We start from the raw sequence: 15,734 nt of genomic DNA, 5'->3' as shown, positions 1-15,734 counted from the left end.
TGTGATATGACGCTGAGGTCAACTTGATTACTGAGTATTTAAGAACTAAAAACCAGCTGATAATCTGAATACATTTGTTAAGGGGTAATTGTGTGTACCCACTGAGCAATGTTTATTCTCTTTCCAGTATTAATGGCCAATAAGCCATTTAGATTTTAATCTAATTACCCCGAATACCTAGCCTCTAACTGAAGGGCAATCTTAAGGCAAGAGATGCAATGTGAGGGCATTATGTAGCTGACAGCTCATAGGTTTAGTTATAATTACAGGCGAAAGTACAAAGAGGGCAGCTTCCATTACTACAAAATGTTTTTAAGGTTCCTGGGATTTTTAGTAGTCCTTGATATTTTGACCTATCCTTAAGATTTACTTAAGCCTTTTGCTTAAAAAAGAGACCTAGTTATTTCATGTATATGACACATCAGAAGAGGGATCCCCCTTACAGATGGTTGTGAGCCAGCATGCGGTTGCTGGGAATTGAACTCAGGACCTCTGGAAGAGCAGTCGGAGTGCTCTCAACCACTGAGCCACCTCTCCAGGCCTGCGTAAGGCTTTTTAAAGGTTCCGAAACTTCAGTGTCGCGGAAGCTCGAAGCTATGAACACCAAGTATATTTTTAGGTTACGATGGGTCCTTGAACTTGGGCGTACGTGAGTCTGGTCAGGCTAACGTCATATTCGCCCTCTGGGGGGGGAATCTGCTCTCACAGATGTTCCAATCCCGTGGCTGGGGAAAAGGTAGTCGTCAAGGTTCTCCCGGGTCCTGCCGTGACCTTTCCACTGGAGGCGAGCAACGAGCGCCATGACTGGCGCCAGAGGGAAGGCCTCCAGCGACAGCACAGCGCACAGCCCACGCCTCCTCTCCTTTCTTTAACCCCGCTCCTCCGTCCCACCCCTGCCGGAAGTGGAGTGGCTCCTCGCGTCACTTCCGGCGACGGCCAGGGTCCCGGCGGGCGCGAGCACGCAGCACCTCCCCTCGCCGGCGCTCCCTCTCTCCGTCGGCGTCCCCGGACGTGACGAGCGTGCGCGCCGCCGAGCTAGCGTCGGGTTTCGGGGCCGAAAGTCTTGAGGAACGCGGCGAGTGGGTGGTGCGCGGCGAGGGCTCGGCCAGCCAGTCGCGTCGCCCTCCCGCAGGGGAGAACGCCGAGTGCGGGGAGGGGCGAGCGGCGCGCGCGGAGCCCGCGTGGAGGGGCGGAGGACGGCGAGCCGCGCCCCCGCTCCGGAAGCTGCGCGCAGTGCCCTCGGGGCGCCAGGCCCAGGCCCGTCCGAGCGCCGCGGGGTGTCGCCGCCGCCGCCGCCGCCACAGGACGACGTGGACGCGCCGCGGCCGGCCGGCGACGGAGGCGTGCTGTGGTCGCGCCCACTGCCCTCCCGCGAGCTCGCCCCCGACGTCAGGACGATGGAGTGAAGCGCGGCCCGCGGTGGCACTTCCGCGTTGCGCCGCCGGAGCCCGAGGCCGCCGCCGCCGCCGCCACCGCCGCCCGGCACGGCCGGCTTTCTGCCGAGGACAGGATCCTCCCCGCGCCAGGCCCCGAGGCCGCTGCGCACACACCGCGACTGGGACCGGGGACGCGCGTCCCGAGCCGGATTATCGTGGCGCGACTCCCGGCCGGCCCTGCTGCTCGCTACCCCTCCGCCGCGGCTGCCGTCCCCCTTCCCGGCGGGGGACATGGCCAGGGTCTGACCCCGGAGGAGGCCGCACCCGCGCCGCACTCCGCGGCGGGCTCTAGGCGATGCCGAGCAGCTCGGACACGGCGCTGGGGGGAGGCGGGGGCCTGAGCTGGGCCGAGAAGAAGTTGGAGGAGCGCCGCAAGCGGAGGCGATTCCTGTCCCCTCAGCAGCCGCCGCTGCTGTTGCCGCTCCTGCAGCCGCAGCTCCTGCAACCGCCGCCGCCCCCGCCGCCTCTGCTCTTCCTGGCTGCCCCCGGCGCGGCCGCCGCCGCAGCCGCCGCCGCCGCGGCCTCCTCCTCCTGCTTCAGCCCCGGCCCTCCTCTGGAGGTCAAGCGGCTGGCGAGAGGCAAGAGGCGCCCCGGAGGGCGGCAGAAGCGGCGCCGCGGGCCCCGCGCCGGGCAGGAGGCGGAGAAGCGCCGGGTCTTCTCGCTGCCCCAGCCGCAGCAGGACGGCGGTGGCGGTGCCAGTAGCGGCGGGGGTGTGACCCCGCTGGTGGAGTACGAGGATGTGAGCTCCCAGTCCGAGCAGGGGCTGCTGCTGGGGGGCGCCAGCGCGGCAACGGCGGCGACGGCTGCCGGGGGAACGGGGGGCAACGGCGGGAGTCCGGCCTCCTCCTCCGGCACGCAGCGGCGCGCGGAGGGGTCGGAGCGCAGGCCGCGCCGGGACCGCCGCAGCAGCAGCGGCCGCAGCAAGGAGCGCCACCGCGAGCACCGGCGGCGGGACGGGACGCGCAGCGGCAGCGAGGCCTCAAAGGCTCGCAGCCGCCACGGACACGGCGGCGAGGAGCGGGCGGAGGCCGCCAAGAGCGGCAGCAGCAGCAGCAGCGGCGGCCGCCGCAAGAGCGCGTCGGCTACGTCCAGCAGCGGCAGCAGCCGCAAGGACCGGGACCTCAAGGCCCACCGCAGCCGGACTAAGTCGTCCAAGGAACCGCCCTCGGCCTACAAGGAGCCGCCCAAGGCCTACCGGGAGGACAAGAGCGAGCCGAAGGCCTACAGGCGGCGGCAGCGGTCCCTGAGCCCGCTGGGAGGCCGGGACGAAAGCCCGGTGTCCCACAGGGCCTCGCAGAGCCTCCGGAGCCGCAAGTCCCCCAGCCCGGCGGGAGGTGGCAGCAGTCCTTATTCCCGGCGGCTGCCGCGCTCCCCGAGCCCCTTTAGCCGGCGCCGCTCGCCCAGCTACAGCCGCCACAGCTCCTACGAGCGGGGCGGCGACGTATCCCCCAGCCCGTACAGCAGCAGCAGCTGGCGGCGCTCGCGCAGCCCCTACAGCCCAGTACTCAGGTGAGTCCTGTCCCCCTAACCCTAGGAGGCGGGGAAAGTGGGGCGAGGCGCCTCTGGACCGCTCGGTCCGCTTCCCAGGCCAGTGCTCTGGGTCAGAGGGTGGGTTTCCAGCGGGGAGGGGAGTGCTGTGCACCGTGAGGGTGGGAGGGACCCGGCGACCGGCTGCGGCAGGGACGATTCCTAAGAGTTCAAAGTTTTTAACTTGTTGCTTTTAACTGTCAGCAGGTTTGTGCAAAATGCTCTCCTTTTCCAGCATTGGTACTTTGGCTTAATTTGTCTTAATACCTGCTTATGGAGAAAATGTTAACTTTGTTGGTGATTTATTAATATACAGGGACTTATTGTAAAGAGCAATCAGATTCAGGAGGTGATGTCAGAGTTAGATAAGGATTGCAGATGTTTCATGTGGTTGTTACGGGGATGGGAAAAGCAGCTTTTGTAAAGTTTATTTTAATATTCGAAATACGTGTGAGTAGATGTTGATAGAGTTTGAAGATAAATTATATGTGAGAGTGATTCTTGTGTTGGGTAGTTTTTTTTTATCTGATCTTTCAAAGTCTTGGTTTTAAAAAGGGGGAAATGACAGCTATGTTCAGTACCCAGTTGCCAATAATATAAGTGGATATAGTGGTACAGCGTAAGTGCGTGAATGGCTTAGTACATTCTCAGGCCGCTATAAATCTGAAACGGCTCACTGTAAAGTTAGGCCTTTTAAGTAATAACAGTCCTCATGTACGTGTTCAGAAATTTTTGTAGAGATAATATAATCTGAAATTTGAATACTGCTTTTATATAACTGTTAAGCCATTGCTATACAGTAATAGTCTGAAAATGTGTGTATATTAATACATATCTATTTTGTAGAGTGAATTAAAAGTAGCTTTTGAGTACTTTGCAGGTCTTGTAGATTCTTATATTACTTATCATATCTGGGCCTTCTAGGTTTTAGGGTTTGGTAAACTAGTCCTAGGATTGACTAGGTTGTTAAAGTTCTCTTAAAGTTTCATAACTTTATATAGCCATTTAAGTATGTAATGGCAATTTTAATAACGAGGTTTTTTTTTTTTTTTTTTTTTTAGATTTGCTAAGGTTTAGTAAGGGTGGTGGTGTGTACTATATAGTACAATTTGTGTGATTAGGACTGTGCATGCTTAGCAAATATCTAAGAGCACATATTATATGTCAGTGACAGTTTAGGCAGGGCAGTGTAGCAGTGAAGAAAGACAGTTACTGTCCTCATAGAGCTAGCATATAGAAAGTCCACTTAATAGGGAGTCTTTTCATGGTGTGTGTATTGACCGGCTGTATTGCCAAAGGGTTCTTTTTTTGAAGAAGCTTTTCAGTAATATTGGTCAACATTTCTGACAACTGGCTATGTGGTCACTCCTGAATACATCAGTAGGCGGGAACACATTGTTTGGGCAGTCTCTGTTGGACTGGAGTTCAGAGACTATTTTCCTAGTTTCTTTATTGCATGATATGTTAGGCTTCTTAGCAAAACCATTGACGGCTTAGTTGGCTAAACAGTAATATTTAATACTTGCCTTTTTATTATTTCAAGGGATAAATGAAAAATTGCCTTTTATAAAGTGTAGATTTCCCTAAAGAAATCTAAAGCGGTTGAATTATGAATAGTTTGAATCGTTAAAAGTCTTCATATGGAAATAGAAATCTACATCTATGTATAATGCTTTGGAATGTACACAACAAGTTTGCGAACTAGTTCTTTAAAACTTGGAAGATAGTTGTCATGTTTCCAGGCCTTCTCTCTAGGCCAATAGCTTTGGAATTTTGTTTTTTTAAATTACAAGGTATGGCCTTCAGGTTTTTTATTTTTTATTTTTTTTGTTTGTTTGGTTTGTTTGTTTGCATTGTGTTGCTTGTTAAATGTTATTCTTAAAATTTGAGGACCAGAACTGATGGCTAAATAGTTACTTGAAAAACAAGATTTAGAAAAATAGGAAATGTACATACTGCTGAGGAACATGAATTCACTTGTCCAGCTTAATGCAAAAAGTTTTATTTGTTTCTAGGTTTAGTAGTAGAGTCAGATAACTGACTCTTTAATGAATAGACGAGATTGTAAGCTCCACAGTGGCATCTGGCCTGTCTTGCCCATCATTGAATTCCTAGTGCTCAGCACTGTATTTGGGTGGTTATACACTCTTAATAATCGTTGAATAGGTAAGTGAAGGGATGATAGAGTTGACTGAACATAGAATCTACCACTGTGAATCTCTATTACCTGCTTCATTTGAATAAATAATTAATATAGACAACATGTTATGGTATAAGAAACTTCAGTATGACATTTTCCAAGCCCACATACTAATGAATTACCCATGTAGATTTTTTTTTAAAGGAAGTGTATCCATACGCAATATAGTATTGAAATCATGGTGCAGAAACTTCAATATGACATTTTCCAAACCCACATACTAATGAATTGCCCATGTAGATTTTTTTTTTTTAAAGGAATTGTATCCATACTCAATATAGTATTGAAATCATGGTGCAGAGCGTAACTGCTAACTCATAGAATAAATTCTCTGTTCAAGGGACTACCATACAACCTGTTCTTTGCCTGCATTTGTGTCTTCATTCCTTAGCTCCTGCATTTCATTGGATCGATCTTCTTGGCTTAATTTCTCCTCATAAGCTGTTTACTGTATTTTTCTTTTTTCTTTGTTTTTTCCAGGTAGGTTCTCCAACTCAGATCCACCTGCCTTTGCCTTCTGAGCTATGGGACTAACTAAAGAAGCCTCTTCACTATTTGATTGTTGAGGTGTGTAAATTCTTATCATCTTCCTGATAAGCCCTATAATAAATGTGAGGAGTGTTAATACAAGGAAATAGAAGGGTGCTGAGTGCAGTGTTCTGTGTGGTGATTGTTCCCACTGATGGATTAGGAATCAAATACCCCCAAAACTTGAGTGATTTGCTGATGGAATATGAAACAAATGCTTCAAAAACTTAAGTGCTTTGCATCAAGGTCAGTTTGAATTCAGAAGCTGAGCTAGCTGATTTGAAAGTCTTTAATATTGTGCTGTATTCAACCTCAGTTGATATTCGAGGTACCTTTTGTACTGACCTGTTTTGTGTGTGTATGGGGGGGGAAAGAACAAAGACAAACCAACCTTTTAAGGGTACTTAAGTGTCAGTTTGTTAAAACTTTATTTTATGAGTGTTTTGCTGCATATGTCTGTGTACCACTTGTTGGCCTGGTGCCTACTGAGGTTAGAGGGTCAGAAGATGTCAGATGTTCTGCCCAGAATTATAAGTAATTGTGAGCTGCCTTATGGGTGCTAGGAATTGAACATAGGTCTCTCCACAAAGAGCAAAAAGTGCCTTTAAACCCTAAAGTTTTTCTTTTTCCTTTTTTTTTTTTTTTTTTTTTTTAAAGAGAAATTTTCTAGGCAGACTGGGTTGACATCATTATAATCAGTACTCAGGATTAGCTCTGGGTTAGCATGGCCCTCACTGAGACTATGTCTGAAAATACAAGAAACAAAATGTTTCTAACAATGCATTCAGCTTGAATATAATTTTTATTTGCTTGCTTGCTTGTTTGTTTGTTTGTTTATTTATTTATTTATTTATTTTTTGGTGGGGCTTGGGATGAACTCAGGTCCTCTGGCTTGTTAGATAAGCATTCCACCACTGGGTTCCTCCCGTCTCAATTTGTAGATTATTACTTATTGATGACTTAGCTGCTGCAGGAGGTGTTGACCTGAAGTTACTGAAGTCAGGTTGATTTCCATCAGTAGGATAGTTAGTTTTGTCTCCCATCTGTATAGGCCCCATTGCATCAAGATTCAGCAGACTTTGCTATTGAATAATACCAAGACACTGAGAATCCAATTTCTGGTCCTCAGACAGAGATAATCAAAGTCACTGGTGTTTACTAGCCTATTTATTATATGGTGTACCTGATTATGATGATTTCATTCTCACAACTGCTGTTCAAAGTAACGTGAAGTTAGAATACTTGAGGTTTTTTTTTTTTCTTTCTTTAAACTCCTATTATAAAAATGCTTCTGGTTTGAAATGTTCTTCATAGAAAAAGTAATGTATGATACAGAGTAAATATAGAAATAGAAGAGAATGGATCTTAGGGTGAACAGTTTCGTTTCCAAAAGTTGTGGTCCATTCATTCTCAGAAGATGGTCCCATGCCTTGCTCTTTTCTCAGGTCAGTCTTTACCATATATTTTCATGTGTTCTATCCTCTTTAACTTTCTTTCCTCCTAACACTAATATCTGCCTTTCCATTTCTTTTCTTTTCTTTTCTTCTTCTTCTTCTTCTTCTTCTTCTTCTTCTTCTTCTTCTTCTTCTTCTTCTTCTTCTTCTTCTTCTTCTTCTTCTNTCTTCTTCTTCTTCTTCTTCTTCTTCTTCTTCTTCTTCTTCTTCTTCTTCTTCTTCTTCTTCTTCTTCTTCTTCTTCTTCTCCTCCTCCTCCTCCTCCTCCTCCTTCTTCTTCTTTCTTCTTTCTTCTTTCTTCTTTCTTCTTTCTTCTTCTTCTTCCTTCTTCTTCTTCTTCTTCTTCTTTCTTCTTTCTTCTTTCTTCTTTCTTTTTTTTTTGTATTCTTTTGTTTTTCCAAGACAGAGTTTCACTGTGTAACAACCTGGAACTCCATTTATAGACCAGGTTGGCCTCAAACTCACTGAGATCTGCTACTGTCTTTTGATAGCCAGGACTGAAGGCATACACCACTAAGCCTGGCACTTCCCCATTACTGTACACTCATGTAGGCTGTCACTATTAATGGGTCAGACTTCCTATTAATACCCTTCCTCTACTCCTGTTCAGTTTTTTTTTTGTTTGTTTTTTGTTTTTGTTTTTTGTTGTTGTTGTTTTTTTGATTTTCTGAGACAGGGTTTCTCTGTGTAGCCCTGGCTGTCTTGGAACTCACTCTGTAGACCAGGCTGGCCTTGAACTCAGAAATCCGCCTGCCTCTGCCTCCTTAGTGCTGGGATTAAAGGCGTGTGCCACCACCGCCAGGCCTCCTGTCCAGTTTCTTGAAATAGAGTCTCATTCTGAGGGTAGTCCTGCCTCAGCCTCTGGAACACCAGCATTAAAGAAGTCAGCTGCTTTAATAAAACTGTGTCCTCCTACCCATTCTAGTCCATGGTTTATTAGGGAAGTTTTCTAACTATGTAGTTAAATACTTTGTCTCTTTTGTAAGGTTGAATATAAACATTGTGATTATTTGGGATTTAATGCCTTTAATGATCTAACCCCATTCTATCTTGACTCATATTTTTAAACATTTTTTTTTCTTTTTTTAAGATTTATTTATTATTATATATAAGTACACTATAGTTGTGTTTAGACAAACCAGAACAGGGTGTCAGATCTCATTACGGATGGTTGTGACATGTGGTTGCTGGGATTTGAACTCAGGACCTCCAGAAAAGCAGTCAGTACTCTTACCGGCTGAGCCATCTCACCAGCCCCACTTTTATTTTTCTGTATCTCCCTGATAACTGTTCTCCAAGCTTGAAGAAACACTAACAACCTTTTTTTAACCTTTTTTCCATATTTGCTGTTTACCTTGCATTCACAACCTCAGTCTCAGTTCTTAACATCTTGATTGCTCACTCATCTGCATGTTCATTTTTTTCTCTGTGCTCCTTACCGCACTTTTGTTTTATTTTTGCTGTAGATCTGTTAAAAGTACCCTGATTCTACCTTAGTTAATTGGCTGACTGCATTTGTTAGTCCTTACTAGCTGGCAATCTAAAGGACGAATTTACAAAATGTATTTGGTAGTAGTGGTTTAATTCCTAAAGATCTCCTTCCCTCTTTTCTCTTTCACAGAGTAAAGAAAACCAATTTGTACAGTACCACCATGAAACTTGCTAGCCATTTTGGTTCACATATTCTCTAGGATTGTGGAAGTAATTGTGACTTATAGGGAGAGACTTTAGTGGGTAATAATGTACTGTACATTTTTGAATTTGGTTCGAAAGAGCTGAATCTGGAAAATTATCTTTTGACCTTCATTCACATGCCCACAGCCTGAGTGCTCCACACTTAAACACAGACAATAAAAACTGTTATTTAAGAATCCCCCAGCCAGGTATGGTGGCACATATCTTTAATCCCAGCCATGTGAGGCAGAGGCAGGTGATCTCTTCATTTGAGGCCAGCCAGGGCTGCATAATGAGATCCCCACCTTAACAAACAAACAAACAAAAAAGAAAGAAAGTCTTAATTTACTGGAAAATGAATAGAGTGCTCATTCACTTTAATGTAAATAAAATAAATATGGACCTATAAACTGCTTATATTTGTTGTACTGACTAGGAAAAATAATGAGTTGTTCTTGGTGAATTAAAACCACTTGTTACGGTAGGAAGTGTCTGAGAAGACTTTCTTATTTTCCTCGGAACCCTAAAATTCCTGAAAAATCAATATATAAAGTAATCTCTACATCTTTCCCTAATTGGTATCCCTCCTCCCATGTCACTTTTTTTTTATCTTTTTATCTTTTTTTTTTTTTTTGGTAGTGGTAGTTATTGTTATTTTTGTTTGGGGTTACTTTTACCTCATATGGAAATTGTTAATAAGCTTTGAAGTGGGTGCTGGAAGCAAAAATACCAAGCTGGTATCAGAAATATGACTTCTTTAAGGCAATGGAATTAAAACCTTTAAAATTCGTCTCCTCCTCTTCCTCCCTCTTCTTCTTCTTCTTCCCCTTCCTCTTCTCTCTGCGTGCATGCTCTTTCTCCCTCCCCTTTCCCGTGGTGACTTCCCTGGCCTCTGTCCTTGGGGCTAGTGAACTTGCCCACCCCAGAGCAGCTTCCCAATAAACCTGCCTTTAATATTAAAAAACAAAACAAAACAAACCCTTTAAATTGTGGGGAGACTCAATGCTGTGAATGTGTATTAGAGAATAACATGTTAGTAAAACAGGGAATTTACATAAAAAGGTATTGAAAGGAACTGAAAATTGCATTCTTCTGTTCTATTTTCAGTTACACAGGGCACTTTCACTGGGTTATTTTGATACTTAACATAGTATCTAAGAGTAAATTCTTTTTTGGGAGTAATATTTTCTCTTTTTCGATAACTGCTCTTTATTTTTATCCATTTATAAAGACAATAGAAGCTCATAGAATTTTTCAGTTAGTACAGAAAAGTATATGAAATCAAAAGTGTTCTTTAAGATTTATTTATTTTTATGTGTATATATGTCATGCCTGCATATATAATATGTTTACCCATGAATGCCTGTTACTCGAGGAACCAGAAAAGAGCAATAAGACTAATAATGATGGTGGTTGTGCACCATCATATGGGTGCTAGGAATCAAACCTAGATTTGCTGCAAAAGCAGCAAGTGCTCTTAACCACTCAACTATCTCTTCAGCCATTTTAAGTGTTCTTTCAGTCCAGCCCTTGCCTAAATCTATATACATGAATTGTTCATGTTTGACATTTTAGTGAATGTTCTTTGTTCATTTTTATTCATTGTGTGCACGTGTGTCTGCATGCTGACGAGTGCATGTTTATGTGCCAGTGAGTGCATGCTTGTGGAGTTGAGAGAACAACTTGGATGAATTTGTCCTGTGGGTTCAGGGAATTGAACTGAGGTAGTCAGGCTTGATGGCAAACATCCTGATCTACTGGGCCATCTTACCTCTAGTGGTTGGGTTTTGTTTTGTTTTATTTTATTTTTGTTTTTGTTTCATTTTTGAGGCAGGGCATTGCTGTGTTCACTAGATGTTCCAGTACTAGCTGTGTAATCTAGTCTAGGCTCTAACTCATGACAACCTGCCTGCCTTAGCCTCCTCAGTTGGTGGGATTACAGGTATGTACCATTCATTATACCTGGCTACATTCTATTTTTAATCAATAAGTAGTGATTGTGTGCCTTCCTGAGGCAAGCATGAGCTTCAAGATGGTTTAAAACTCTGTTGCCCCACAGTGTGGTTAGTGTATGTGTGACTCCCAGGGATTCCATCCAGGTGTGCATCTCCACTCCTATATGAAACCTCCCCTTAGCAATTTTGAAATATCTGCTGTATTACTTACTGTGTCGTCATCATTTTGTGCAATCACTAAATCTTTATTTTTCTTAACTGACATGTTGTACTCTTATATCAGCATTTCTTCTTTCCCTGTATGTTCTTTTCCCCAGACTTCTGTTAAACATCATCCCATTCTCTGCTTTTTTAGGCGTTCTTAAATGTTTGGTAGAGTAATAAAGTCAGACTTGTCTCTTAGATTTTACATAACACCAAAGTCATAAGGCATTTGTTTTTCTGTGCACAACTTATTTCACTTTAATCTTTTTCCAGGTACATCCACATTCCTATAGATGACAGCATTTCCTTATTTTTTTCAAACCTTTTTGTCTCTTTATATGCGAGCGTGTGTGCGTGCATGTGTGCATGTGTGCGCGTGTGTTCCCTTTTCAAGTGCAAAAAGCGCTGGTAACTGCTATGTCATATCTCCAGCTCCCCAAATTACATTATTACTACTACTACCACCACCGATTTATGTGTACATGTATCTCTGTATGGGTTTGTGCAGTGTTCATAGAAGTCAAAAGCTTTTGGATCTCCTGGAGTTAAGAGTTAGAGGTGGGGGGTTGTTAGCAAGGAGCAGAGCAGTGCGTGCTCAACTGTTGAGCCATCTCATTAGGCTGGTTTTCCTTTTTACAGTATTTTACTCTGTATACATGTACCACTTTTTTTAACCAGATGATCTGGTAATGAAAACTTATGTTATTCCCTATATTGACTATTGTGCCATAGTAAGCACGGGAGTATGAAATTTTAGTTCACTGATTTATATGGAGAAGTCAGATTACTGAATCATGTGATAATACTACTTTTAAAGTACTGAGGGACCCTTACACTGCTTTCCATAATGGTTTTGTTAATTTTCATTAGCACCAACAGTACAAAATAGTTCCCTTTTCTCCAGTACCCCACCAGTCCATTTCAGTTTTTGTTTTGTTTTGTTTTTCTGCTTTGTTTTTTTGTGTTTTTTGAGACAGGGTTTCTCTGTATAGCCCTGGATGTCCGTCCTGGAACTCATTTTGTAGACCAGGCTGGCCTTGAACTCAGAAATCCGCTTGCCTCTGCCTCCCGAGTGCTGGTATTAAAGCGTGCATTGTGTGCTTTTTATAAGGCCTTATTGGGGTTGGAAATTCCAGCAACGCCATCTTCCTTGCATATTTTTAGTAGATTTGTTATTAGACATGTATGACATGTATCTTATCTATAGACACAGAATTTTAAAATTACTTATACAGTAATATGACAGTTTAGGCTTAGTAGACTAGAACTTGTTACAGAAAATGTGTAAAATGTAAAACATACCTTTTCAAATGCTTTTCATTCCTTTGTATAGGTCTAGCTTGTTGAATTTCCTCTGGCCAGTGTGATAGAGTTCTTATAGTGTAGACTGCTAGTTTGTATATTTCAAAGTTTCTATTTTGAAAGATACTTCTCCTGATTATAGAATCCTAAATCAATATTATTTCTTTGTCAGTATTTTGAACTGTCTACACCTGGCTTCCATACTTTGGTGAGAATTTTTCATTTTGTTTTTCCTTTCAGCCACTTAATTTTAAGATTTTTTTTTTTTGAGGTAGTATCTTTTAACATCTAGCACAGTATATGACATTTAAGTACCCAGAAAATGATATTAACCTGATTTAGACAAGAAAATGTTCAACACCAACCACCAGTTCTTCAAATGTGCTAATGTTAAAAAGTCTAAAATGACCCTGAGAAATGTATTTATGTATGTATATGCACCTTAATGCAAATTAGACACAGAGTTCCCTGGTACTCCGACTTTCTTTATTTGACATCCATGGGAGGGGAGGGAGGCTTGATGACCCAGTGTAGGGGGATGCTAGAGAGATGAGTGGGTGGAGATGCACCCTCATAGAGGCAAAGGGGGGGGGTTGAGGGAATGGGATGGGAAGGTTTGTGGACGGGTAACCAGGAAGGGGGATATCATTTGAAATGTAACTGAATAAAATGATTAATAAAAAGAAAAAAAGAAAAAAGAAAAAGAAACATATCTCAGGTCATGGTTCAGTGAAACATGAAGACAATTTAGGCTTAGTAGACTGGAACTTGTTACAGAAAATGTGTAAAATGTTAGTTGTGTGTCTTTTTTTTTTAAATGCGTATTAGTTGAGCATAAAATGGAATAAAGTGTTGTATAATGTGCCAATAATTTTTTCTGTTTTATCTTCAACTAATACTCTGCTATATAGAGAACACTACGTCTTATCATTAGTTAATGGACATCTGAGTTATTAACTTTTTCATTGTTAAGATTAATGCTCCATGCTGGATGATGGTGACACATGCCATTAATCCCATCATTTGGGAGGCAGAGGCTGGTGGGTCTCTGTGAGTTTGAGACCAGCGTGGTATGTAGAGTGAGTTCCAGGGTAGCCAGAGGTATATACATAGAGAAGCCCTGTCTTGAAAAACCAAACCAGTCCTCCCCCGCGCCCCCCCCCAAATTATGCTCTTATGAGCCTTTATTGTATAAGGTTTTACGTGTTTTCACTTCTTTTCAGGTATATACCTAAGATTTGTTGGGTCATGTAATTTTTAACATTTTGAAGAGCCACCAAATCATTTTTCATAGTAATTGCATTAGTTTTACACTGGCAATGAATGGGACCTCCACTTATTCTACCTCAAACCCACAGAGTGTTTTTGATTTATAGCCATCTCCTACTTGAATATATCAGTATACTGACAATTTTGGAGTTTTGGTTTCTTTTAAAAACAATGAAATATTTTAAGAAGTTTTTGTCCTAGGTGCAGGATATGGGGCTGCTTCAGATTGCCCACAGCAATTGACTGTGATTGCCTTGTGCTCTAGCAGGGGCATGATTTTGCCAGCCGCAGATAGTTTCTGTGATTCTGTAACATTTGGAATTATGGGGACTTTTCAGAGGGTATATAATGCTAGGGTCCCAAGAGGCGGTGGAAGTTGGTGGTTACTGTTGGTTGCTAGGTCATGGTTTGTTAGGTAGTTGTGCACAAAGAAAAAAACAAGAAATTCAGTATCCTGATGGCAAGGATCAAACTTGTCCCAGCTGGAAGAGGTGTTGTGTCTGAGGGTCAGCATCATGTTTTTGTTGCTATAGGTCTGTAGTATAGCTCAAAATTAATGATGAAGAGAACACTAGTAGTTTTTGGTTTTTAACTATTCAGGATTGTTTTGGCTATCCTGCTTTCCATTTGTTTGTTTCCTGTGTGTCTGTGCCTGTATGAAATTGAAGAATACTTTTAGCTTCTGAGAAGGATTGCATTGGGGTTTGATGGGGATTGCATTGAACCCATAAGTTGCTTTTGAGAGGATGGCCATTTGACAATATTAATTCTACCAAACTATATGCACAGGGAATCTTTAATTCTTTTGCTATTTCCCCCAGTTTCTTTACTTTCTTAAAACTTAACTATGCAAGTCTTTTCTCTTTACTTTTTTGAGATTGGGTTTCTGTATTATGTAGCCCTGGCTGTCTGGAACTCACTGCTATATAGACCAGACTAAACTCCAGCTCAAAGAGATCCACCTGCCTCTGCCTCCCAAATTCTGGGATTAACCATCATACCAGGTCCCCTCCCCTCCCCTCCCCTCCCCTCCCCTCCCGCCTTCCTGTTGTGAATAGGATAGGATTGTTCTGATCTCCTTAGTATGTTTGGTATTTATATAAAAGGCAATTTTTTGGTGTGTGTGGAGTTTTATAGACTCAGGTCATCTGTGAATAGGATACTGTGATTTCTTCCTTTTCTATGTGTATTCACTTTTGCTCCTTCACTTTTCTTTTAAACATTTCTGATTTTGCTGGAAATGATTAGAGTATTTCTTTGTTTAGTGTGTGGTTGTTGGGATTTCTATATATTGCCTTTATTATGTTGAGATATGTTCCCGGTATCCCTGTAATCTTCAGGATTTCTGTCATGAAAAGATGCTGATTTTTGCAAAGGCCTTTTCTTCATCTCATGAGATGATCATGTGATTTCTGACTTAGTCTATGTAGTGGGTTATGTTTATTGGTTTATATGTGTTGACCTATCTTTTTATCTTTAGGATGAAGCTGATCTAACTTTGATGGAATATATGGGATAGAGCCAACTTGACCATGATGTCTTATCTTTTCTGTGTGTTCTTGAACTCATTTTGCAAGTATTTTACTGATGATTTTTGTATTAGTGTTTCATCATAAAGATTGGTGTATTTTTTGTTTTTGAGGGGGGCGTCTTTTGTTTTGGTGTTAGGGTTTCATAAAAAGGATTTGGAAGTATTCCTTCATTTTCTGTTTTGTGGGATAAATTGAGAGAGTTAGTTCATTGAAGGTCTGGTAGAATTTTACACTGTATACACCTGATTCTGTGGTGTCGTTTGTCTTCTTAATTGTGCAACTACTGCTTCTTTCTCACTGGTTGTGAGGGATCTGTTGCTCATTTCATCTTGATTTACTTTTGGTAGGTCATGGTTATCTTGAATTTCATCTATTTTAGCTTTTCAGTTTAGTGGAACTATAAACTTTTATATTATGGCCTTATTTCCTCAGCATCTGCTGAAATGTTTCTCTTTTCATCTCTTATTTTATTAATTTTTATCCTTTTTTGATTAATTTAGCCAAAGGTTGTCAATTTTCTCAATCTTTCAAAGAACCAAAGAACTCAGAGTTCTTTGTAATTTTTTTCACTTCTATTTTGTTAATTTTACCCGTGATTTCTATTTCTCTCTCCTTTCCCCCTCCCCTTCTCACCCTCCCTCCCCTCCCTCCCTC

At 42.8% G+C, this 15,734-nt stretch overlaps 1 protein-coding gene across 4 annotated transcripts in view; it reads left to right on the top strand.

Moving 5' to 3' along the window:
• The first annotated feature begins 1,209 nt into the window (after window positions 1-1,209).
• The window catches only part of Cdk13 (cyclin dependent kinase 13), an 89,167-nt gene continuing 74,642 nt past the window's right edge, over window positions 1,210-15,734 (top strand). For all 4 annotated transcript variants that reach the window (XM_021216074.1, XM_021216073.1, XM_029547539.1 and 1 more), the window contains exon 1: window positions 1,210-2,945. In XM_021216074.1, the coding sequence (XP_021071733.1) occupies window positions 1,732-2,945 (1,214 nt within the window). In that variant the 5' untranslated portion in view covers window positions 1,210-1,731. The remainder of the gene's footprint in view (window positions 2,946-15,734) is intronic.

The sequence above is a fragment of the Mus pahari genome, chromosome 16, assembly GCF_900095145.1.
Source record: "Mus pahari chromosome 16, PAHARI_EIJ_v1.1, whole genome shotgun sequence".
Lineage (NCBI taxonomy): Eukaryota > Metazoa > Chordata > Mammalia > Rodentia > Muridae > Mus > Mus pahari.
Note: the sequence above shows the minus strand (reverse complement) of the source record. Positions and strands in the feature narration are given on the sequence as shown.